At 49.2% G+C, this 23525-nt stretch overlaps 1 protein-coding gene across 1 annotated transcript; it reads right to left on the reverse strand.

The window, feature by feature from the left end:
- Positions 1-19586: 19586 nt before the first annotated feature.
- Positions 19587-22672, reverse strand: NEUROG3 (neurogenin 3). The gene has a single exon (XM_021943404.2). The coding sequence runs from the start codon at positions 22670-22672 to the stop codon at positions 22025-22027; it is 648 nt and encodes a 215-aa protein (XP_021799096.2). The 3' UTR covers positions 19587-22024.
- Positions 22673-23525: the final 853 nt, after the last annotated feature.

Consider the following 23525-nt stretch of genomic DNA (forward strand, 5'->3'; position numbering starts at 1 on the left):
AAATCTTGATGTTTCCTTCTGTGTGTAGGGGACCCCATTGGTATAACACACCGGGCCTCTCCCTGCTCTCTCTTTCATTCTGCTCCAGCAAATATTGAGTGGCTTATCTGCTTGGTGAGTTTGGCAGGAGCAGTCCAGGCAACTGGGTAGCTCAGCCCCATCCTTGGGTACAAGCTACCGGCAATGTAAACACATTTCTTCTCTGCCTTTGTGAGCAGGAGAGGCTAGTGATGGTCCAGTGTTGCCTATGACCTGTGGGCATGTCTGACTAATTCTAGGTTTCCATGTTTAGCAGTCTGCTTGCCTGCAACCATGAACCATGTTCTTCAAAGTCAGCCTCATTGGTAGCAAATGTGATATTTGCTCTCTATCTGCCTTGCTTCTTTGTCTGATTTCTTAATTGGTTTAGAAATCAGTATTTATGGAGATACTTCCCCTACCACAATGGCTGGCTTGACTGCCAGCTCCTGGATAGGAAAAGGATACTGGACTCCTCTCCTACCTGCCATATGTGATTGACCATGGGAGCTTGAGTACAGGGTCCTGGAATGGGGAGGGATTGATGCTAAGATAAGGTAAAGAGAAATATTAATCCACAGGTGCCCTGTGAAGTATGCTGGACCTCTGGGCTCAGAAAGGACCAAGGGAGCCTCAGGTGAGCCCAGTGGGGAGGGTCAGCCTCAGTTTTCCCCCTCTCACTCCCCTGCTCAGAATCTACAATATCTCTGCCCCCCTCAGCCAGGCAAGTTATGGCAATGGCACAGCCTGGGGGAAGAAGATCTGGATTCCTTGCCTAGATGGGCCACTAATTTTCTATGTGAGCCTAACTGAGTTATGCTCCTTCCCACCCCCACCTCCACATTCTAGCCTCAGTTTCCCCATCCAGAACAAAGAAATTATGCTAAATAATATCTTGTAGTGGTTCCTTCTGGTGTTTATGGTTTCCTTACCTAGATCAGAGACTCCAGCCTAGGGCTATGTACAGACTTACTTCGTTTGGCACAAGCTGTGTTCTTTTTTTTTTTTTTTTTTTTTCAGTTATTTGCTGACATTGGGAAGATATAACATACAAATCTGAATTTCCAGTTTCTCTTGAATTCTAAGTCTTAATTGCTACATAGAAATAATAAGCTGGATTCAAGTGGTTTTTGAGCCCTTTAGGGGCATGGGGCCTGTCGAGGTGACCACAACCCTCCCTGGGCCACTGCCACTCATGCACGTTGCTTGCTTGTCCTGAATGACTTGCACTGGGGTCTCTGCACAGACAGTGGGGAAGCTGCAACATGAGCCCAGGTCTCTGGGAACTTAGGCCAGTGTGACTTCTGCTATATTCTGTGACCAGTCAAGTTCTCTCCGGATAGGCGAAGAGAAAAGAGAGACAATATTTCAGAGCTGCCTGAGTTTATTCTAAGGGAAGCTGGACCTAGGATGGGGGATGAGATAAAGAACTTCATGGGTGCAGCAGGTCTCTGGTGTTGTGTGGGAAACACAAGCAGAATCAGAAGTTGCCCTGGCCTCTCCCTGAGTCCTCTTTTTCCCACCCCCAACTAGTGACTGAGCCAAGAGGTTGGAGCTAAAGCCCCTCCCCCACTGGCAACTTTACTGATCCCTCCCCTAAACTTTCACTCCAGTGGTTAAATCATTGTCAGAGACACAAGGTCAGGCTACCAGCTGGCTGCCCCATGCAGAGGAGGCCAGTGGTGGTGTTAGTGCATGGGTGAGCCTGCGGGACAACCTGTTTTGCATCTCCATGGCCTGGAATCCCACATTACACAGCCCCAGTTGTACTCCACAGGGTTTCTAGCCCAAAGTGATGCTGAGAAGTAATCTCAGCTCTGCTGACACCTGGCCCAAGGAAGGCTCAAGGGTTCTGGGGTCAGACAGACCTGGAGTTGAGTCCTGACTGCCTATCAGCAGTGTCAATCAAGGTCAACTGAATGCTTGGTGCCTCAGTTTTTTCATCTGTCAAATAAAACAATAAAACTCCTACCTCATTGAGATGTTGTAAGGATGTGATGACAGAAGGAGTGTAGAGTGGCAGCACTTGGTAGGCTCTCAGTAATTGTCCATTTTCTTTCCTCCCCTTGGCTCCCAGGGACCTGGTCCTGGGAGTCCTGGGAGTCCTGGGTCTTAGTGTCCTATAGGCAGGGAAGATTGTCTAGAAATCAAACATGAAAATATAAAGCTATACTTCAGCTTTTAGGATGGCAATGAGAAAGTAGCTTCTACTTTTTAATGATGAAATCTCTTAGACTAATCATAATTTACTAAGGATGCAGCCCACTCAGTCCCTACAGCCATCGTGTGAGAATGATATAACTATGGTCCCCACTTGTGGATGGGAAAACTGAGGGGCAGAATGGCTCAGTGAGTTGCTCATGGTCACAAAGCTAATAAGTATTGGAGGTTGCTGCTGTTGTCGGTTTAGATCTGGTCATGGAGCAAGGCTTTGCCCTTTTGAAGACTCAACTCACATGGTAGGGAGTTGTCCCCGCAACCCATCCCCACTTTGGGAAGTGGAGCACTTTTTCCTGGCCCTTTCTCACCTGGAGTACTCATGATGAATAGTCATATCCTTCTCCTTTTTCAAAGCTAGTAGACATTTTGCCACCTCTGGGAAGTCTTCTCTGTTTTAATCTCCAACAAAGATTTTTCCTTCTTCACCCTGACTTCTTTGCTGCTCCCAGGGCACCCACCTCCCAGGAGCATGGGGCTCCTTGTCTGCCAACCCAGCAACTCCTCTCCCTGGGTGGAAGGCTGGATGACACACGCCTGGAGGGTGGGTGCCATGCTACATTGGCCTCCGTTCCAACCTCCGGCCACGGAGTGCCCTCCTCCTACCCCTTCTTCCTCACCCCCGTCCAGGATACACAGTCCACAGGCTTCCATAACACAAGTACAATCCTCTAGCAGTATGTAGCACATAGCCTCTGACCTAACAGTTCTACTTTGAGGATATTTTTCGAAAGAAATAATAAAAAGGCCGGGCACAGTAGCTCTTGCCTGTAACCCCAGCACTTCGGGAGGTTGAGGTAAGTGGATCGCCTGAGGTCAGGAGTTTGAGACCAGCCTGGACAATATGGTGAAACCCCATCACTACTAAAAAAATACAAAAATTAGCTGGGAGTGGTGGCACACACCTGTAATCCCAGCTACTCTGGAGGCTGAGGCAGGAGGATCACTTGAACCCGGGAGGTGGAGGTTGCAGTGAGCTGAGATCGTACCGCTGCACTCCAGCCTGAGTGACAGAGCAAGACTTGGTCTCAAGAAGAAAAAAAAGATATATGTATAAAAATGCTCATCTCAGTCTTACCAATAAAGGGCAAAAATTGAACACAACCTAAGTAGCCAGTAGGGGATTTTTGGTTAAATACAATACTTTGCGTCAGTACACAGAATATATGTAGTGATTAAAATGAGGAAGTAGATCTGTATTTCATTAGCACCAAAAAAGGTTCATAAGATATTAAGGGCAAAAAGATTGTAAGACAAAAAGCATAGACTGACCTCTCTCTCTCTCTCTGTCTCTCTCTCTCTCTGTCTGTCTCTTCATATGTGTATGTGTGTGTGTAGATAGATACATAGAGAGATATATAATATCTACCAAATATAAACAATGGTTCTCTCTGGGTGGTAGGATTAACAAGTGATTTAAAATCTTTTACTAATCTATACTTTCTGCAGTGAGTTACTTGAGAAATTGAAGAAATAAGGAAAATATTTATTTTAAAGCTGGATGCCACAAGCTGGGCTCTAGGCATTTCTAGGTAGCACTCCCCCACCTCTGTGGGAGACCCAGTGAGGGTAGGGGAGTCTGGGAGGGTGGGGTGGGCAGCAGGGGCATCAGGCTTGGTTTCTGCCCTGGGTTGGGCACTCACTCTCCATGAGGGACCTTGTTAGGCCAGGTGACTGTCCCACCCCAGCCTGCACCTGCTCCGTTAATCTTCCATGTCCCAGCCAGGTCGACAGAGCCCACTGTGTCTATTGATCTAAGAGGAGGGTGTGAGGGCCCAGGAGGGGTTCCTGCTCCATGCCTGTACCTGCCGTTGCTCAGCAGCTGGGGCCTGGGGCAGGAGCGCTTGAGGGGGGTCGAGTTTGTCAGGGCTGATAGATGAGCTGCTGCAGGAAGTGGGAAGGCTGCTCTCTCCTGCCACTTCTCGCCACCTCCCTGGTCCAGGCTGTTCCTGGCAGCGTTCGTCCCTCGGGCAGGACGGCTAACAAAAGAAGCTGAGTTCTTCCTGCAAATGTCCATGAACCACCTGTAGACCCCTCCCCCAGCACACATCCGCAGTACCAAAAGTGTTCTCATTTTAACCTGCCCTGAGCCCAGGAACAGAGGCAAATCAGATACTAACTTTGTCATAGATGAGAAAGGGAAAGCAATTAACATAGAATTAAAATAGCAAGATAGGTTTATATTTTATTGATACTGAAAGATGTTCAGAATATCTGAAGTGAAATAAGCATAGTATGGCAAAAGTATAGTTTGGTTTTTTTCATATCTGGAAAGATATCTACCAAATGTTAACAGCAAGTGAGCTGGGATTTGACCAGATCTTTGGGCTCAGATTCCATGCTCATTTCACCATCTCTTGTTCCCTCTTCATCCTGAAATTCTTCCCTCCTTAAAAGCTCCTCCACCTCCAGGTAGCCTCCTGGGACTCCTTCTTCTGTTGTGGCTTGGACCACCTCACTCATTGTAGAAACCTTCTTCCCTCACAAGTACTGAGGCTGGGAGCTCTGCCTGAGGTAGCAAAGCTGCATCTACTTTGAAATGTGTACTTAGGAGAGTCCCCCAGCTGATATAATAGAGTCCCTGCCCCTACCCCGTTATACAAGGCCTCTCTCCTTCCCATTATCTGGCATGGTCCTGATGGCACAGAGTCCAAGACACGAGGCTTACGCATGTCATTCTCAAGGAAGGTTCACGGTCTGCACCTAGATTCCATTTATTCTTCTTTTGCACACAGTCCCACTGAGCTTGGCTAACTGGCTCCCCAGGCCATACGTGATGAGGGTCAGCACATTAGAAAGTGGGTGACCTGCTGCCAGAGCCGGGCAAGCTAGAGTAGACAAGGACAGCAGAGAGAGGAGCTCAGGCACCACAGCAGTTTGGGGCATGTGACGAAGAGATGAGCACATCTCAGGAGATCCAGGGGTGCACGGAATTGGGCCAAATACAACATTTGTGATAGCTCCCTAATCACCCAGGCAGGCAGACACAAGGAGCTAACACTTGCTGAGCTTTTATTATTTGCTACACCCTTGAGGATGGCATGTGCTCTGTTTAAGCAGGTAAGAAATCATGCAATACTTTTAAGAGAGTGTGTTCATTCAGTGGACCACCGGAACAAGTTACTACATACAGGGTGGCTTAAAACAACAGAAATGTATTCTCTCGCAATTCTAGGGGCCAGAGGTCAGAAATCCTGGAGGTGGCAGGACAGCACTTCCTCCAAAGCCTACAGGACAGACTCCTTCCTTGTTCCTTCCAGTTTCTGGTGGCTACCTAACTCCCGTCTCTGCCTGTCTTCACATGGCCTTCAATGCGTCTCATGTCTGTTTATTCTTCTCTTTTCTTATATGGACTAGTTTGTGGATTTAGAGCCTCCCCTAATCCAGGACGATCTCATCTTGAGATCCTCAACTTAATCATATCTGCAAAGACCCTTTTCCTAAACACAGTCACATTTACAGTGTCCCGGTGGATATTTCGATTGGAGGGCCACTCTTCATCTCACCGCAGAAAGATTCGTATCTAAAATGGTACAAATCTTTACTTGTACATTTTTGAAATGTACCACCTTAATATTGAACTGATTAAACTGCAGTTTGAACTAAATGTTTCTATAAAAAAGTGCGCATTTCCCAAGCAGGCCAGGTGTGTGGGACCTGGATCTACTTGAATTCCCAGAGTCCCTACCACAGATCAGGGTACATAGAGTAACTCAGCAAATTCCAAGGTGATTGGCTCCTTCAATTTCTTTTACATTCCTTTCTCAAACTCCACATGGTACAGTGGGAAACTGGAGAGAAATGAGGAAAGATCATTAGCTTTTCAGTTGGGAGGCAGGAGTTCAAATCCCCTTTCTGTTCCTTGTTCACTCACTTCTCAGCCTCTGAGCACCTCTCCCAAGCCCTTCACATCCACAACTCCCCCGTGAGGCTTTCACCAGTGCAAAGTGTTCCACATCAAAAAAGCTATCCCTTCCATTCCACCAAAGGCATTAAAAAAGAAAATTGAAGTACCACTGTAACTGGGCACAGTGGCTCACACCTGTAATCCCAGCACTTTGGGAGGTCGAGGCGGGTGGATCACCTGAGGTCAGGAGTTTGAGACCAGCCTGGTCAACATGGCGAAACCCCGTCTCTACTAAAAACACAAAAATTAGCCGGGTGTGGTTGGGGGTGCCTGTAATCCCAGCTACTCGGGAGGCTGAGGCAGAAGATTTGCTTGAACCACTGCACTGCAGCCTGGGCGACAGAGCGAGACTCCATCTGAAAAAACAAAAAACAAAAAACAAAACAAAAATTGAAGTACCACTATATTCATTAATTAAAGCTTTTAAGTGATGACATTTCCCTCTAACTTGAAAATAATACAAGCTCAGTGCAAAAAACTAACAAAATGTAGAAGTGAGAGGAAATCCTGCGATTGCACCGCTTAGTTAATGAATGTTTTTCAAGGTGTTTTTCCTAAGCATAAACATGCCTGTATCTTTTGTACAAATGGTTTCATTCCATACCTCTAAAAGAATGTTTATCCTCTTTTATCCATAATTTTTAGTTATTTTCTGGTGGAATGATTTGCATGTTACCTTGTCTGTCATCTTGTTTAAAATCCAGTTTGTTTTTTCCACTGAGCAACATGTTGTGAACATTTCCCATGTCAGTAAGCATTATTTTACAGCACAGTTTTCTACGGGTATCATAGCCTATTGTGTGATACATAGAATAATATCTGTTCTGCAGGGTTGAACACTTCCCTTTGTATCTAATTTTTTTCCCATTATAAAAGATAATGTTATGAATACCTTTGTTGAGACATGTTAATGCAATTTCTGATAATTTCCTCAGGAGGATTGTCTGGGTCAACAAATTTGGCTATTTTAAGGCATAAGATAATACTGAAAACAAAGACTGGATCAATTTCTAAAACACTTAAAGTAATATGTGGGTGTGATAAAAATTTTAAAAGTACAGAAGATCACTAATCAAGACCAAGGCAACATCATCAGTAACAACAGCTAACGGTCACTGATGGCTTCATGCAGTCTCCTCCTTTTACATTTTATATAGTATATACACTTATCATATATTATATTATAGATTCTATACTTAATCTTTATAGCTATCATTTGAGGGAGGTACTATAATTATTCCCATTTCACAAATGACATTGGGGTTCAAAGAGGTCTCCTACAATCACCAAGCTGGTAGGTGGCAGATTTGTCAGCTGAACTCCAGGAGCCTGACTCTGAAGCCCACGCTGTTGAGCGCTACAATCTACTAGGGAGGGAAGCAGCTCTCAGGCCTCCTGGAAAGGTCTGGGTAGAGGAGAGACAGGAGCTGCAGGCAGGAAGATTAGGCAATGGCGTGTGGGTGGCCCTGGAGGGAGAGGTGGTGGGGAGGCTCCAGGCAGGACCCCCTGTGTGGCTGGGGAACAGTGCCCTTCAAGAGGCAGGACAGAGGCGGGATCCACAGGCATTGCAGAGGACAGTACACAGGCAGGCGAGGTGAGGGTGGCGCCAGGGTTCCAGCTTGGGCAGGTGGGTGCCTGGTAGCCCCTTTCACACATGTTGCAGAGGAGAGGCCCAGCCCCGTGGGGGTATGCTCTTGAACCCGGCCTATGCCTCCTTCTGAGGCCAAGGTGGCTCCATGCTCAGCCCCCCTCCCTTCGCTAGCACAGGGTCAGAGATGCTCACTGAGGTCTTTGGGAACGAGATCCTGTCTCCCTCCCTCCTGTTTCATGTTGTCACAGATTAGATGCCCATCGCCACCATCCTGCCCTTGTTGGGGTTGGGGGGCTGAGGTTTCCTGATCTACTTTCCTTGCCCCTAAAGAAAGGGGGCTCACCTCACCTCTCTCCTTTGCCCCAAGTGTTGATTGTTCTCACAAGAGGCAGTGACTGAAAAGGGGTCTGCCTGCCAGATATACACCTCTTTCTACCTCCCCTCCCCTCCTCTGGGCCCAGAGTCTCAGTCATTATTTCCTAGGCCTACAGCAAAGCCATGGCCCATAAGATGTCCAGTAAGAGACCCAAAGAGCAGGGGGCAGCCTGGCCCCCACATTCCTTCAGTTCAGTTTTATTAAAAATACCACCGCCACCACTGAACACCTACCACTTGCTAAGTATTCAAGGGACACAGCGATGTCCTAGACATGGCCCCTGCTTTCAAACTACGACTCTAGACCCAGACAACTAGAGTCCTACCGGGGAATAGAGCCTGTGTCAACGGGACAGAGGTGTGGCCATCCATTCTAAGTGGGGGAGTCCAGGCTGAGCCCCTGGCACACTTGGGGCTGGACCCTGCTCTGCTACTATCTCTGTTGTGACCCTGGGCCAGTCTCTTCCCCTCTCTGGCCTTCAGCCTCCACAGCTGTGAAACCAAAGAATGGGACTCAGTGGTCCCTGAGGCCGTTTCCAGCCTGGGCTTGAGGGAGTTTTATTCCTGGAGTCCTTTTGAGCTGTTGCTGGGTTTTTGCGACCACTTTTTAAAAGCAGTGAGTGAGAAGAGGCGGGGTGGGGGTGGAGAGCACGGGAACTGTAAAGAAATTCTCAGACTGATCTGCTGCTTTTTGTGTGTGGACCAGGGACTGGAAAGTGCTGGGGGGAGGGCAGGAGTAGAAGGCCAGGGATGGAGTGAGGAGGGGGAGAGGAGGGTGCCTGGAGGGGACAGAAGAATGAAATAAAGGCAATCCAACAAAAGGAAGTGAAAAGTGAATGACAAGTTTGAGGCTGCAGGCCCTAGGCCGGCTAGGCCTTTAGGGGGAAGAATGGAGACAAACGAGCTGGATTTTCATGCTTGGTGGACGTGAATGAAGGAGCATCTTTTAAAACCCTATCAGGAACTCTTTGGATTGTCATTAGATCTGGAGAGGGGAAAAGACGGAGGGAGGAGATTGCTGAATTTGGCCCCTGGGTGTGAAAAGCTCCCAGATTCTTCGCTGGTGACTGGGGGGGCTTCATGCTCTCTCCTTGCCAGAGCTAGGCACACCTGGGCCCCTGAAAGCTTTCGGTAGATTATTTGTCATTCTGAGGGCCCTTGAAATTCAGTGGTGGTCTCCTCCTGCTCTTGGTGGGTGACCCCACACTGGAGCTACAAGGAAGTGGGGGTTGGGGGTGGGCTGGGGGAAGCTCCAGGATTCTGGCTCCTTGGAGGGTGACCAACCATCTGGGTTTGCCAGGGACACGGGACTTGCAGTGCTAACACCGGAAAAGTCTGGGACAAACTAAGATGACTGGTCACCATACTTTTGGGTGGGGGCTGGTAGGGACAAGAGGGGAGGGAGGTGGGTTGCTCAAGGCTGGTGGCACTAAGCCCTGGGGTTAGGCTGGTACCAGAGCCTTGGTCCTGGCCTCCAGCAGGCATCTGGAATACAGGCTGGGAGGATGTTTGTTTGTTTGTACTTAAAACAAACAAACAAACAAAAAAACACAAAACATCGGCGGGGGGTGTGGTGGCTCACGCCTGTAATCCCAGCACTTTGGGAGGCCAAGACGGGTGGATCATGAGGTCAGGAGATCGAGACCATCCTGGCTAACATGGTGAAACTCCGTCTCTACTAAAAATAACAAAAAAACAAACAAACAAACAAACAAACAAACAAACTTAGCCAGGCGTGGTGGCGGGCGCCTGTGGTCCCAGCTACACGGGAGGCTGAGGCAGGAGAATGGCGTGAACCCGGGAGGCGGAGCTTGCAGTGAGCTGAGATCCGGCCACTGCACTCCAGCCTGGGCGACACAGCGAGACTCCATCTCAAAAAAAAAAAAAAAAAAAAAAAAAGACAATTTGAGACTTTTGCCTATGGCTGGATATTAGATCATGTTTCAGAATTTCTCATGCATTGTGAAAATAGTTTGGTGGTTATGTTTCTAAAAATATTCTTATCATTTAAAAATGGACACTGAAGAATTTACCAGTGGGATGATAGACACCCAGGATATACTTTAAAATTTTCCACCAAAAAAAAAAGTCTGTGCAGGTTTGGGGTGGAGGCAAACTGATGAAATGAGGTTGATCATGAATTGATGGTTGCAGAAGCTAAGGGATGGTACATGAAGACACATTATTCTATTCTCTCTGCTTTTGTCTATGTTTGGAAATATCCAAAAATCCAAACTCAAAAGACAAAGAAAAGAAAAGGGGAGTCTATCAGTGATGCAAAGTAGCAGTGGTTAAAAGCACTGGCTCTGGGTCAGGACAGCGTGGGTTCAAGTCTAACTCCACCTCTTACTGGGTAACTGACAGCATGTTGTTTAACCAATATCAGTGTCATCATGTGTAAAATGCAAATAATAATTCTAATAATTAGTCTATGATCTCAGAGACTAACAAATGGAAAGCACTAGCAGTGCGCTTAGACATAGTAAACTCTCAATAAAAATTAGTTGTCGTTAAGATAGGTGATTTGTGGGGAGGACATGCCGTTTCAGCCCGGAGATCCCTTCAGAGCTTGGATCCTGCGAGTGTGGGTGATTTCCTGGAATAAACCTCTCCTGAAGAGGTCAGTTACTGGGACTCAGGCCTCACCTACACAGTGCACCCAGGCAGGCTGCCTCCCTTCCCATGCCTACAGCCTGCAAAGAGCCCTCTGCCTGCCCCTGTTTTCTGTTCTCAGTCTGATGCGTTTGGCAGAGTTTTCTCCCTACCTCCTCTAGGAAGTCTCAGTGCTGTGCTTATACCTTCATGCCTTTGCTTGACCAGTTTTCCTCCGGTCTCTGTTAGTCAACCAGGAACTGCAAGAGGGCAGGTCACAGGATGAGCACACGGAAACTCAGGCATGTGCTGGTTCACACGTAGTGACAGCACACACACAGAAACAAGTGCACACACGTGTACAACCCTCAGGCAGGTATGTCAATATCTGCTAACAAATGGGACCAGAGGTTAGAAAGAGGTTAGAAAGCCTGAGATGCAAGAGCAGCAGAAGTGGGGACTTGGCTTTGTTCACTCTGGGGTTCATGGTGCAGAACTGAGTATGCTATGAGCAGTGGATGCCAGGGGCTGTCAGCAACTGAAGCCAGGTTCACTGCTGAGGTCTGTGTTGTCAGAATTCAGTGCCAGGTAGAGGGGATGATGATGAGGTAGAGGGCCTTCATTTCAGGGGACTGCACCAAGAGATCTGGACACTGGAGGTCAAGAGCTGACCTCCTGCCAGGATGACAGTCATTCCTGGTGGTGCAATGGTCACAAGAATGGAAATCTTAAAAGCCACCATTTATTCTGCACAGGTGCTGGCACTTGCCTTGTGTTACTTTGTTTAATCTTGACAATTACCCTATGAGAAAAGTAACATTGTGTCCTTTTATAGTTAAGGAAACTGAGCCTCAAAGACATTAAATGGCCATTGGCTGAATGTCACACATCTGAGAAGGGGCAAGGCTTGGATTTGAACCCCAGGCTGTCTGTCTGACTTTGAATTCAATACTATCAGCTACAGCATTATATATGCAATTTTTGCTGAGCAAAAAAAAGATACTGGGGACGGATTTACTGTGGAAATTACATGCTATCTGGAATTTGTTTCAAAATAATTCATGAAGAAAGTGCCAGGGAAAAAGGGTGAGGATGTAGGTGAAATATAATTGGCTCTGAGTAGATAATTCTTGAATCTGGGTGATGAATATCTGAGAATTCATTGTGCTCTTCTCTCTACTTTTGAAATTTTCCATAATACATTTGACTTGCTCTGAGTTCTACCATGGGTGACCTTGAACATGTTGCTGAACCTCTGTATGCCTCTAGTTCCTCACTAGACTTGGCTCCATCTGTCCCTATTGCAAGATTGCAATGCTGCTCAATCTATGCCCAGGGAATAAAGGGTGTAACAACACCTGGATCTGCTGAGACGTGGGTTCCCCTATTTCTAAGGGCAGCCATAGACCCCTTTTAACTAAAGATCTTTCTTTTGCCTCCCACTTCCCAGAAAGAAAAGGTCAGAGACCAAAAGGCCTGTGCATTTGGTCTGTGTCTGAACTCCAGGGATGGAACATAAAACTCTGTGTGTGTGTGTGTGTGTGTGTGTGTGGTGTGTGTGTGGGGTGTGTGTGTGTGTGTGGTGGGGGAATGTGCAGTGTGCTGCTCACTCCACCTGTGTGGGTCTCCTTTTCTCCCCTTCCAAGTCGCCACCTGTTCATTTCTCGTTCAAAAGGGCCCTGGGGGCCCCAGGCAGAAGGGTGGTGCCCAGACCCTGGGGGAGGCAAATGAGGCTCTGGGCCTCCCAAACACTGGGGATGATAAATGGGGTCCGAGTCTTTCAGGCTTCATTATAGAGTCGCCATGGGTTTGCCCAAACCATGGCAACCGATTCAAGCAATGATTAACCTAATAAAGCAGAGGCAAAGGGGAAAAAGATGCATTCAAGACCCCAAGTCAGGCCCTGGTTCTCTAGAGGCAGTAAATTTCCCTTCAGTGGGTGCGGTGTTCAGGCCCCAGACATCCTAAATCTATGCCTCTGGGAGTGGGGGCAGGGAGCCTGTGAAAGCCTGTGTGAATGGATATCAGGGATCAGCTGGGGTGGCTCAAATGCACACATAGCAGTCCCCTGGGCCCTTCTTGGAAGCCAACCCAGTACTGGGGACAGGAAGACATCTGCTTTAGCCCCAGGAGTCAAATTACCTGGGCTTTCTTTTTTTGAACTCTGGTATATTTGACCCTGAGGAGGTAGTGGTGTGTGTATGCGTGTGCGTGCATGCGTGCGTGCGTGCTTGTGTGTGTGTGTACATGTGTCTATCTGTCTGCCTGTCTCTGGGGTGTGGAAAGCAGGTAGCAAAGATTTCTATGTTTGATCTCAGCCAGAAGGCCGAGAAGCAATTGGAAGCAAAGGTTTCTGTTACTGCCAATGTGATGGCAGCCTGTAAAACACCCACCATGATCTCTGCCTCCTGGTATTCATGTCTCTGGCTTGGATGTCCCCCCTTCACACCTTGGTTGCTTACATTGAGGGAAGCCAGTTGTCATGTTGTGAGCCACCCTATGGAGAGGCCAACATGGCAAGGAGCTGAAGGATGTCTCTGGCCAAAAGCCAGTGAGGAACTGGGACCCTCACTGCAACAGCCTTTGAGGAATTGAATTCTGCCAACAACCACACGAGTGGGCTTGGAAGTGGCTCCTATGCTAGTCAAGCCATCAGGTAAGACCACATTCCTAACTGATCCCTTGACGGCAACCTTATGAGACGCCTGAACCAGCTAAGCCACACCTGGATTCCTGAACCACAGAAGCCACACATAATCAATGTTTCTTGGTTTAAGGAGCTAAGTTTTGGATAATTTGTTATGCAACAATAGGTAACTGGTACAACAGAGGCAGTGTAGCTGGTGATGATGTTAGGAGAGCAGGAGCCTCAGTTCATCTCCATAATGATCAGGTTTGGGTGCTTGGGCAAGTCCCAACATACTTGCCTGCTTAATTTGGGAAGGTCAGTCTGGCTCATGCTTTCTTCGCTAGTCATCTGTAGGAATAAGACAGAGATGAGACGGGTGCTATAATGAGTCTGCCTCATCTTCATCTCATGAAATCCTGTGAGGTAAGTGTGGTTTTCTCCATTTTTGTAGCTGGAGAAATGACAGCTACAGTAAGTTACTTGCAGAGGCTAAGCAACTTGCCCAAGGTAATAGAATATGAAGTACTGGAGTTGAGATAGATCTCAAGCCTCATGCCCTTTCCACTGACTCAGGAGGGATCTGAGTTTCTCAGGAGGAATCAACTACACATGAACTACGGGCATTGTTACCATAGATCTCAGAAACAATGATACAGTACCGTTGTGATAATCTGTTATCACTTAGTCAGATGGGACATCTTCTGAAATAGATTTATAGGCAGTCAAGGATAGGTTATTTTTGTGCAGAGGAGGATATGAAGCAGGAGGGTTAGTGGATCTCTATATGACTCATTCATCCATTCATTTATTCAACAAATATTCCTTGGTCTTTATGTGCTAGCCAGTCTGGGGAGGGAAAAGATTTCTAAACAGATAATTGCAATGCCTTTTATTCATTTATTAATAGTCAATTCACTCACTCATTAATTCATTCTAAAAACATGTGGCATTTGGGCTGGGTGCAGTGGCTCACACCTGTAACCCCAACATTTTGGGAGGCTGAGGTGGGTGGATTGCTTGAGTCCAGGAGTTTGAGACCAGCCTGGGCAACATGGTGAAACCCCGTCTCTACTGAAAATACAAAAAATTAGCCGGCTGTGATGGTGCACACCTGTAGTCTCAGCTACTCAGGAGGCTGAGGTGGGAGAATCACCTGAGCTCGGGAGGTTGAGGTTGCAGTGAGCTGTGATCACATCACTGCACTCCAGCCTGGGCAACTGGAGTGAGACCCTGTCTCAAAAAACTAAAAAAATAAAATAAAATAAAATATGGGGGATTTAGACAAAAATGGGTAATCAGTGTTCTGCTCATTGGAGACATGAAGACGAACATAGTCTCTGCCCTTGAGGAGATCTCACAGATCAATGAGGAGTGCATATAAACCATCACTACACTACCTGGAAAATGCCACAATATTCACATGCACAGGGTATTATGGGAGCAGGGAGCAAGGAGGGAGGCATAGTGCAGAGAAAACTCCCAGGCAGAGGTGATATCCATTTTGGAGGTTGGGAAAGGAAAACAAGAGAGAAGGTTCAGACAGACAGAACAGTGTGTGTGGGGGGTAGGGGAAAAAGCATTGAAGGGGTACCTGAGTGTGTATAAAGGGAAAACTTCAAGCAAGTCATCACTCCTGGAGGGTAACTATCAGGGCAAATGAGGCATTGTGAGAAAGAGACTGGTGTGGCAGGACTCTGACCTAAGCATACCTGACTTTTGATGATAAAAACAAATAATAATAGCATATGTAATCCAATTTAATCTAGACCACGATGCTGTGATAGAGTCTGCCCATTGCCTGCCAGAATCCATTCTTCACTTCTTCTAGGCACATAGTCCCTCTTCCAGCTAGATGAGGCCACGTGATCATATTCTCTTTGTGAAATGTGAGCAGAGGTGATGTGTGCTACCTCTGAGCGTAAGTTTTAAGACTGTAGGTAAGCCTCCTCCATGCCTTATTTCCCCTTTCCACTGGCTGGGACTTATGGCAATGCAGCTTCAACCATTTGGTTGGCAAGGATCTGGGAGCTGGTGGAGGAAGAAGATGAAAGGATCTTAGTCCCAAAATGGTGTCATGGAACAGAGCTCCCCACCTACCTAGAATATTCACCTCAGGTTGAATTATTTGAGGGTCTCTGCTATAGCAACCTAGCTTTAATCTTACTAGAACCTTAAAAGGCAATATTGCTATCCCCATTTTATAGATAAAGAAATGGAAATAAAGATTAAGGAATTTGTGCATGTTTATACTGATTGTTAGTGAATCAGTTGGATATTGAGGCCTTATTCATATAAATTCGCAGCTCACACTATAAAATTCTTCCCAGTTAGAACATGAACTTTATCCTACGGAATGATTGGAAACCATTTGAAGATCAAATGGGAGAGTTATAATGTTATATTCACATATTAGATGGGAACTCTGACAGCTGCATGGAGGGTACAATGACGAGTGTCAAGATTAGAGGTGGGGCCAGATGTGGTGGCTCATGCCTGTAATCTCAGCACTTTGGGAGGCCAAGGTGGGAGGATCACTTGAGCCCAGGAGTTCAAGACAAGACTGGCCAACATAGTGGGACCCCGTCTCTACAAAAATTGTTTTTAAAAATTAGCTGTGTGGTGGCATATGCCTGTGATTCCAGCTACTTGGGAGGCTGATGTGGGAGGATCACTTGAGCCCAGAAGATCAAGGCTGCAGGGAGCCATGATCATACCACAGTATGCTGGCCTGGGAGACAGAGTGAGACCCTATCTCAAAAAAAAAAAAAAAAAGACTAGAAGTAGAGAGATCAGTTAGGTAGTCTCTGCAGATAAGGGATAAAAGCCTGAACTATGGCAGTAGTCATAAGGAAGCAAAGGAGGAGCCATGTTCAAGAAAAAGTGAGAAAGAAAACCAGCAGGACTTGAGGGTTAACTAGATATGAGTAGTGAGAGACCAAGATGAACCCCAGATTTCTAGTATGAAGGATGCTACTTAGTGAGATCAGGAAAAGGGGACAGCATTAGCTTGGGGAACCAGGAGAGGATTCCCACTTTGGACTTCTCATTTGGGGTGCCCTAGGGACATCTGGACATTTGATCTTAGGGCTCAGGAAGGGTAAGTTTACCAGGAAGGGATGGGTGACTCTTGGCCTTTCTCCTAGTTTACAATACACAGGGGTGCAAAGAAAATTCAAATTCATGCAAAAGCCCTTTCCTCTCCAAAATGGGGGAAAATGAAAAGATTTTTCTTTTTTTGAGACAGGGCCACACTCTGTTGCCCAGGCTGTAGTACAGTGGTACAATTTTGGCTCTCTGCAACCTCCACCTCCTGGGTTCCAGCAAGTCTTATGTCTCAGCCACCTGAGTAGCTGGGATTGCAGGTGTGCTCTACCATGCCTGGCCAATTTTTTTTTTTTTTTTTTTTTTTTTTTTTTTTTTAGTAGAGATGGGATTTTTCTGGCTACTTTTTTTATTTTTAGTAGAGATGGGATTTTGCTATGTTGGCCAGGCTAGTCTCGAGCTCCTGGCTTCAAGTGATCTGCCCACCTCTGCCTCCCAAAGTGCTGGATTACAGGCATGAGACATTGTGCTCAGCTGAGAAAGAGAAGAATTTGAGGCAAATAAAGATGCTAATTATAGTAAATACCATTTATGGAAGCTTAGAAGTCTGGACAAACATGTTTAATCAGTACAATAGCCCAATTATGTGGCTACTATTTATTGTCCCATCTTCATAAATGAGGAAAATAGTTCTTAGGAGAGGCAACGGGGTTTAATTGAAAACCACTAGGTGTGGCAGCACTGGGACTTGAACCTATGTCTGTGGGGTTCTAAAATCATATCTCTTAACTACTTTGATCTCCTGTGTATGCATCTGGAGGACTTCCTTTGGGCTTTGTTCTTGGAATAACTAAAGCATGTAACCCAAACAATGAGAGCCCTGTTGAGGGCAAAGTTCCAAACCAGTTCTCCCAGCTAGGGCTGCCTCAGCTTAAACTTCAAAAGTTGTTCACCTCAGGCCTCTCAGATGCTGTCAGAAAGTCCTAAGCTAGTTACTTAATTCTAGCTCCGTAATTTATAAGGGCAGGAGTCCTAAGGTGCACAGAGAGAAAGGCAAGTCAGTAGCAACAGAGACCTTGCTTTCCTCTTCTCACTAGGGAAACCTGACAGTCCTCTGGGTCTGCATGTCCACAGGGGCCTCCCTAGGACTACGGACTGGAATCGTGGGCAGAGGGGGTTGATAGGTGGTTTTCAGTAAGAGAACCCCTCACTCCCAGACGCACCTCTCGCGCTGGATCTGCGTGGACATTTCAGCACCATGGTCAGGGGCGCGCAGCCGCATTTCAGGATCTCAGAGCAATTGCTAGACAGGCTCAGCTAGACAGGCGTCGGCTCCGTCGGCCTTGGCCCACTGATCCCAGAAGCAGAGGCAGCAGACAGGAGCCTGGAACTTCGTCAGGGGTCCAGGGAGGCCAAAGCTCAGGGACCCCTGGACCTTATAAGACCCCAAGGACCCGGTTCTAGTCAAAGAACATATTACTATAGATTGATTCGCCATCTACCAGCTCCTATCTACTCCTATCTACCAGCACAGAGGAAAGAGTTCCAAACTGCCAGCTTAGAACCAGGGCATCAGTCCTAGTTTGTTACAATAACTCGCCTAGTGATTGAGGGCCTTGGGCGAGTCATCTTCTCTGTTTCCATGGATGTGACCACACTGCCTTGCCCTCCTCATTGACTGTAGGAGGGTACCGGAGATAAAGTGTCTAGCCTCAAGTCACTCACTGCTCACTTGGCCCTTGGAAGGCAGAACAGCCAGGTAAAGTTAGCAGAATCACAACCCCCCGACCCCATCCCTCCGCTTCCTCACACACTTTTGTGGAAATCTGTCTGCAGGGATTTTTAAAGGGGGCAGACGAAAAGGCACACAGCAGAGAGTATTCCTTACATAAATGTAATTACAATGTACCCAGCGGTTGTTCTGTGCCACATTCTCAGGTGAATCCCCCAGACCCTCCCCACACACTGTCTCTAGTCTCAGGGTCTGAAGGTTTTTTTTTTTTTTTCCCCACAGTTTCCGGTCTTGAGGGGACTGTGGTGCCGTTCACCTTGTGTCAGTCTTGTGGTAGGCACCCAGAAACCCAGCGAAAGGGTATTAGGAACTCCTTCCAACTTCTCTTGTGGATTAGCTGAGGCAAGGAGACTTGTCCAAGGTCACACGGCCCGGTAGTCCGCAAGGGAGAGAAGGGACGGTGTGCACCTGTGGGGTCGCGTGCGCCACGAGCCCCGCCTACCTTTGTGCCAGCCCAGCGGCCTGGCTCCCAGACATTAGCATTCCAATGGCCCCGGGACGCTTTGTCCTCCGACTGAGGCCGGCTGGGGGTGGGGTGGGATGGGGGCAGGGCACCATAAATCTACCTGCTTGTGTGCCAGCGCGGCTTGACTGGAGGGAGACGCAAGATTCATGTGCTGTTTTTCTGGAAGCCAGTCTTGGGCTCAGACAAAAGCAGAAGACGGGGGAAGAGCCATTTGACCCGAGAGTCTTTCCTGCCCGGATTTCGGACACTGTTGGTTTCAGACCGCAGCAGGCTCCGCAGCCGAAGAAGCGCTGGCTGACGGTGAAGAGGCAGGGTCCGGGCAGAGACCGCTAGCAGCGCGGTTTTAAAAGCCCCAGGACTCAAAACGCTGCAAGAGGTGGAAGGCGCGGGGGCGGTGGTGCAGAGCTATTATCAGGCCATCCCTAGAAATGTTTCCTAGTTCTTCTTGCTGAGGGGTTCTTTGGAAAGAGGCATGGGCGAGCTTTCCCACCGCAGCGTGATTTTACACACTTAGATGGAGCTCATCCAGCACCGAACCCTAAACTTTGCCCCCGTGATTCAGAGAAACCCTAAACCCTCCTCCGCCTTCTCCCGACTTGGAGAGTGGAGCTGACAGTTTCGGGGGTCTAATTCGCCCCAACCCAAGGTGGCGGCCCAGCAGCTGAGTTGGTTAACCCGAACGTGCGTGTTTTAATTTGTGGGGCGGAGGACCAGTCTGTGTGTGTTGGGTGACTAATGGCTCCTTAATGAGCGCCCTCAAAAGCAGGAGAAGGACTGGGCTGTGGGGGAGAACGCAGCTCACCCGGTTGCCTCCTGGAGAACCTTAACCCAGCAAACGCTCCTCCAGCTTCTGGGGGCCGTTTGTACCCAGAGAGTCCCCTGCCTAGATGATGAACACTACTTCACACAGCGTTCCACAGGAAAAAGAATCTTTCCACTTGAGGAATTCCTCTCCAAACCTTTAGTCCTGGCCCAAATGCCACCTCCTCCTGCAAGCTTCCGGCACTCCAGCCCCAAGGTGACAGTTTGATGCTCCATCCTGCGGCTCATACCTCCCCCAACCACCAATATTTCTTGGGCCTTGAGTGATTGTGTCTATATCCTTGCTACTGTCCTGCGAGGATAAAGAGACCTTCTTGATTTTTATGTCTGCCCACCCCGTACCCCCAACGCCCAGCAAATCACAGGTGTTTGCTTGCTTTGTGCAACTCCCAAGCTGCTGACACCTGTCCCCAGGAGGTGCCCCAGGTGGAAAGTTGGCTATTGCAGAGGTCATCAATAACCCATTAATCTCCTCCTCCCAGATTAAAGCCACAAAATGAAACAACACCTTCGTTCATTCGTTTGTTTGCTGTGTCCCTCTTCCCGCCCCCAAATCCTGCCGCTGATAACTGAGACAAGTCTCCTCTGAGCTAACTTTACAGATTTATGGTAGAGAAGGGAAAATTTCCATTTGAATTGGGTAGGGCATAGGAGAGAAAGAGATGCAAGAGGCATTAACCCCTGAGAAGACATCATCTTTGCACTCTAATGTGCTGGAAAAGCAACCTCTCCACCAGCTCCGGGGGTCTGGCAGCACCACACCCGACCTGGGTTGGCCCACTTCTTCCCAGGACACCCCTGGCCAATTCAAGGAGGTCTCTGGAGTTCAACTAGCAGGTAGGGTGCCTGTCCTCCACTTTCCTATTCCCAAGCAGCAGGCGAACTCTGTGGATCCTTACAGCTTAGACCATATTCTCTGGGGTCCTAGGGGTCCCTGAAGTCATGTAGGGGTGTTCTACTGGCACTCTGGGACAGATTTCAGTGCCCATGCTGCACCAGTCCTTCCACCTTGCCAGTAAGAGAGATGGTGTGGCTGGAAACCTTGAACAGTTTCTTGATAAGTTTTCAATCAAGGCTGCCAGGTAATGAGGGAGGGGGTGTTGCCGGAGATTCCAGTCAGACACTCCACCTTCTTTGCTCCTGGCTGCTCAGCTCAACAAGTTCAAGACACAGCCACCTCAGTGCCTGAGTAAAATATGCTCAGGGGATGTGCTAGGCCTCTAAGCACCTTGGGAAAATTCCTAGGATGCCCAGCCCAGCTGTGTTTCCAAGGACTCTGAGTCTGCAATTGAATTATTACTGTCTGCCTTCCCCGAGTGCAACCAACAGTTGCTCTAGAGCTAGGCTGGTGGAGTTGGGGAAAGGGCCGGCAAGTGAGAGTCAGTAGTCCTAGCTGGAGGCTTGTCTTTCTTCTAAACCGCTCTTTGAAATAAGAGGATTCATTGCCCTACATAGAAAAAAGGGGGCTGGACCAATAATTACTTATAAGACTTCCAGCTCTCCAAACCCAATCTGCCCTGGCTCTAGTCCAGACCTCTAGAAAGAGTGTCATCCCTCTCCTTGGACAGAGGTGCTCTTCCTCAGCTGTAGTGACTGTAGCTCTCCTCTCCCCAACGCACAATGAAGTCACCTTGCCAAGGTTTCCTGAAGGTCCATTTTTTTTTAATTGGCTTAAAATCTCACCCAGCAATCCCTAAATAATCTAATATACAAAATATAGACTTTTCCTTGCTGTGAAATCTCATTAATAAATACAAATGTGTAAAACGGCGGGGGGGGGGGTGGCATATAATTTACTGTACCAAACTTGATTTCAAAAGACATCATATAATTTACAAACCGATTAAAAAAACAAAACAAAACAAAAAACATGTGCGGTGCTCCAGGCACCTGCAGCGCAGCTCACGTTTCAGGCGCAGCTCGCAGGGAGGCTGGGGAGGTGCTCCCTGGCCGGGCTGGGCTTTCCCAGTTCATAGCCTGGTCTTCCGCCCCGGGAGGGCAATGGCTCCGAAAAGTGCACGAGGAGAAGGCAGAGGGTCGCCTTCGTGGCTTTAAGGCAGAGCGAGGCGCCCTGAAACCCCGGACCTGATTGGGAGTAGAGAAGATCGGCAGCGTCTTTGGAGCAGGGCAAGGGGAGCAAGCGCTGAGAGACCAAACATTGGATTGAATCACATTGGAGGAGGGGTGGTAAGAGACTGAGAGGCAGACAGACTTGAGTGAGGGTAGGGCGACCCGAGACGGTAGGCGGCTCCGGCCGGGTAGTGCTACCATTCTCGTACTCTTAGAATGAGATTATGGCGTGGTGGCAGGGAGGAGGCCTAAAATGAGCGAAGTTTGCAATGCCCACTTCGCGCGGGCAGCAAGGGCTGCGTGAGTTGGCGCGGCTCGGAGGGCCGGGGAATGAATCCAGCCTGCAGCCCCCGCAGAGGCCTGGGCCAGCCAGGGGTCAGCCAGTGAGAAGCAGAAGGAACAAGTGCTTTTGAGGGTCGCCGCCATCGGCCACCCTCTAGGGCTCCGGCTCCCTCCCTCTCCCTTACCCTTAGCACCCACAGCCCAGCGACAGGCAGGTCCCTTCACAGAAAATCTGAGAAAGCCAGAGTGCTTGGGCGCAAGCAGGCGGAAGAGGTGGCCCCCTGCAGGCCGGGGCGCTCCTCCAGCGACGCGGCGGGGCTAAGGCTGCCAGCCTGGGAGACTGGGGAGTAGAGGGACCCCCAGTCCCCGGGGGATCCGCCTTCTGGGCTGCCCAGCTCCCCGCAGTGCGGCGCCGGCGACTCCAACGCGTAGAAGCTGTGGTCCGCTATGCGCAGCGTTTGAGTCAGTGCCCAGATGTAGTTGTGGGCGAAGCGCAGCGTTTCAATCTTGGTGAGCTTCGCGTCATCTGGGAAGGTGGGCAGGACACCGCGCAGCGCGTCCAGCGCCGAGTTGAGGTTGTGCATTCGATTGCGCTCGCGGTCGTTGGCCTTCTTGCGCCGACTCCGTCGCTGCTTGCTTAGTGCCAACTCGCTCTTAGGCCGGCTGCGCCCCGCGCGCCGTGCCCGGAGCTTCCTTGGCGCCCCTCGGCAGCCTCCCCCTTCCGCCTCCGCGCAGTTTCCCCGTGTGCGAGTGGGGCTGGGCGGAGCGGACGTGGGGCAGGTCACTTCGTCGTCCAAGGCTCTGGGGAAGGACCGCTCCGTCTCACCGGTCACTTGGACAGTGGACGCACCCGAGGGATGAGGCGTCATCCTACGGCGGGGTCAGAGGGAAGGTAAGCTTGAGTCTGTTACTGGGCGCAGTCCGCGATTCCAAGTCTAGGTGGGAAAAAACAAAAAGAGCCATCCTCCCAGCCCCCGCCGGGTCAGAGGATCCCTCTTTCCCCTGCCCGTCCCTTGGCGGCCTCCAAATGTTACCTTTCTACCGGCGCAAAAGAAGAGAGAGCGATGAGCAGCTAGGCCGTGGGGAGCTGAGCGGGCTTCTGGTCGCCAAGTTCAGCTGAGCTGCAGGCGCCCCAGCCTGGGAGTTGCCCCAGCCCCAAAGGAGAAAAGAAGAGAGAATGGGGTCCCGGGCCTCTGTCGCGCTCTCTCTCGCGGCGCGGAGGTGAGACCGCGGCGATTTCCTGAGCAGCAAGTCGTGTGCCCCTTGGCACGCTTTATCTGCTTGGCCTGGGCCAGGAGCGTGCCTGCCCGGCTGCTGCCCGCGCCACCGGCCAATCAGCGCCAGGGCCCTGGGGCCGCGCCACGCGAGCCCGCTCCTCCCCCGCAGGGCACAGCTGGATTCCGGACAAAGGGCCGGGGTCGGGGGAGGGGAGCGCCGCTCTGTTTGCTCTCTCGCCGCGGGCTGGGTCCCAGCAACTCTCAGTTCCTCAAAGAGCCTCGCCCAGTGAGAAGGGCCTCGTGTGGCTCTCGTCTGGCCACCCCAGACCGCTTTGCTCCTAGCCTATCTTTACTTAGCATCTGTCCTGGAGGGGACTTTGATGCCTCTAGTGTACAATGACCACACGTTACACATGGGGAAATTTAGGCTTAGTGAGGGAGATGGCTTGTCCGAAATCGCATAGCAAGATAGTGGCGGAGACAACCAGGAGCTCGTTGTCCTGAC

Source organism: Papio anubis, chromosome 11, assembly GCF_008728515.1.
Source record: "Papio anubis isolate 15944 chromosome 11, Panubis1.0, whole genome shotgun sequence".
NCBI lineage: Eukaryota > Metazoa > Chordata > Mammalia > Primates > Cercopithecidae > Papio > Papio anubis.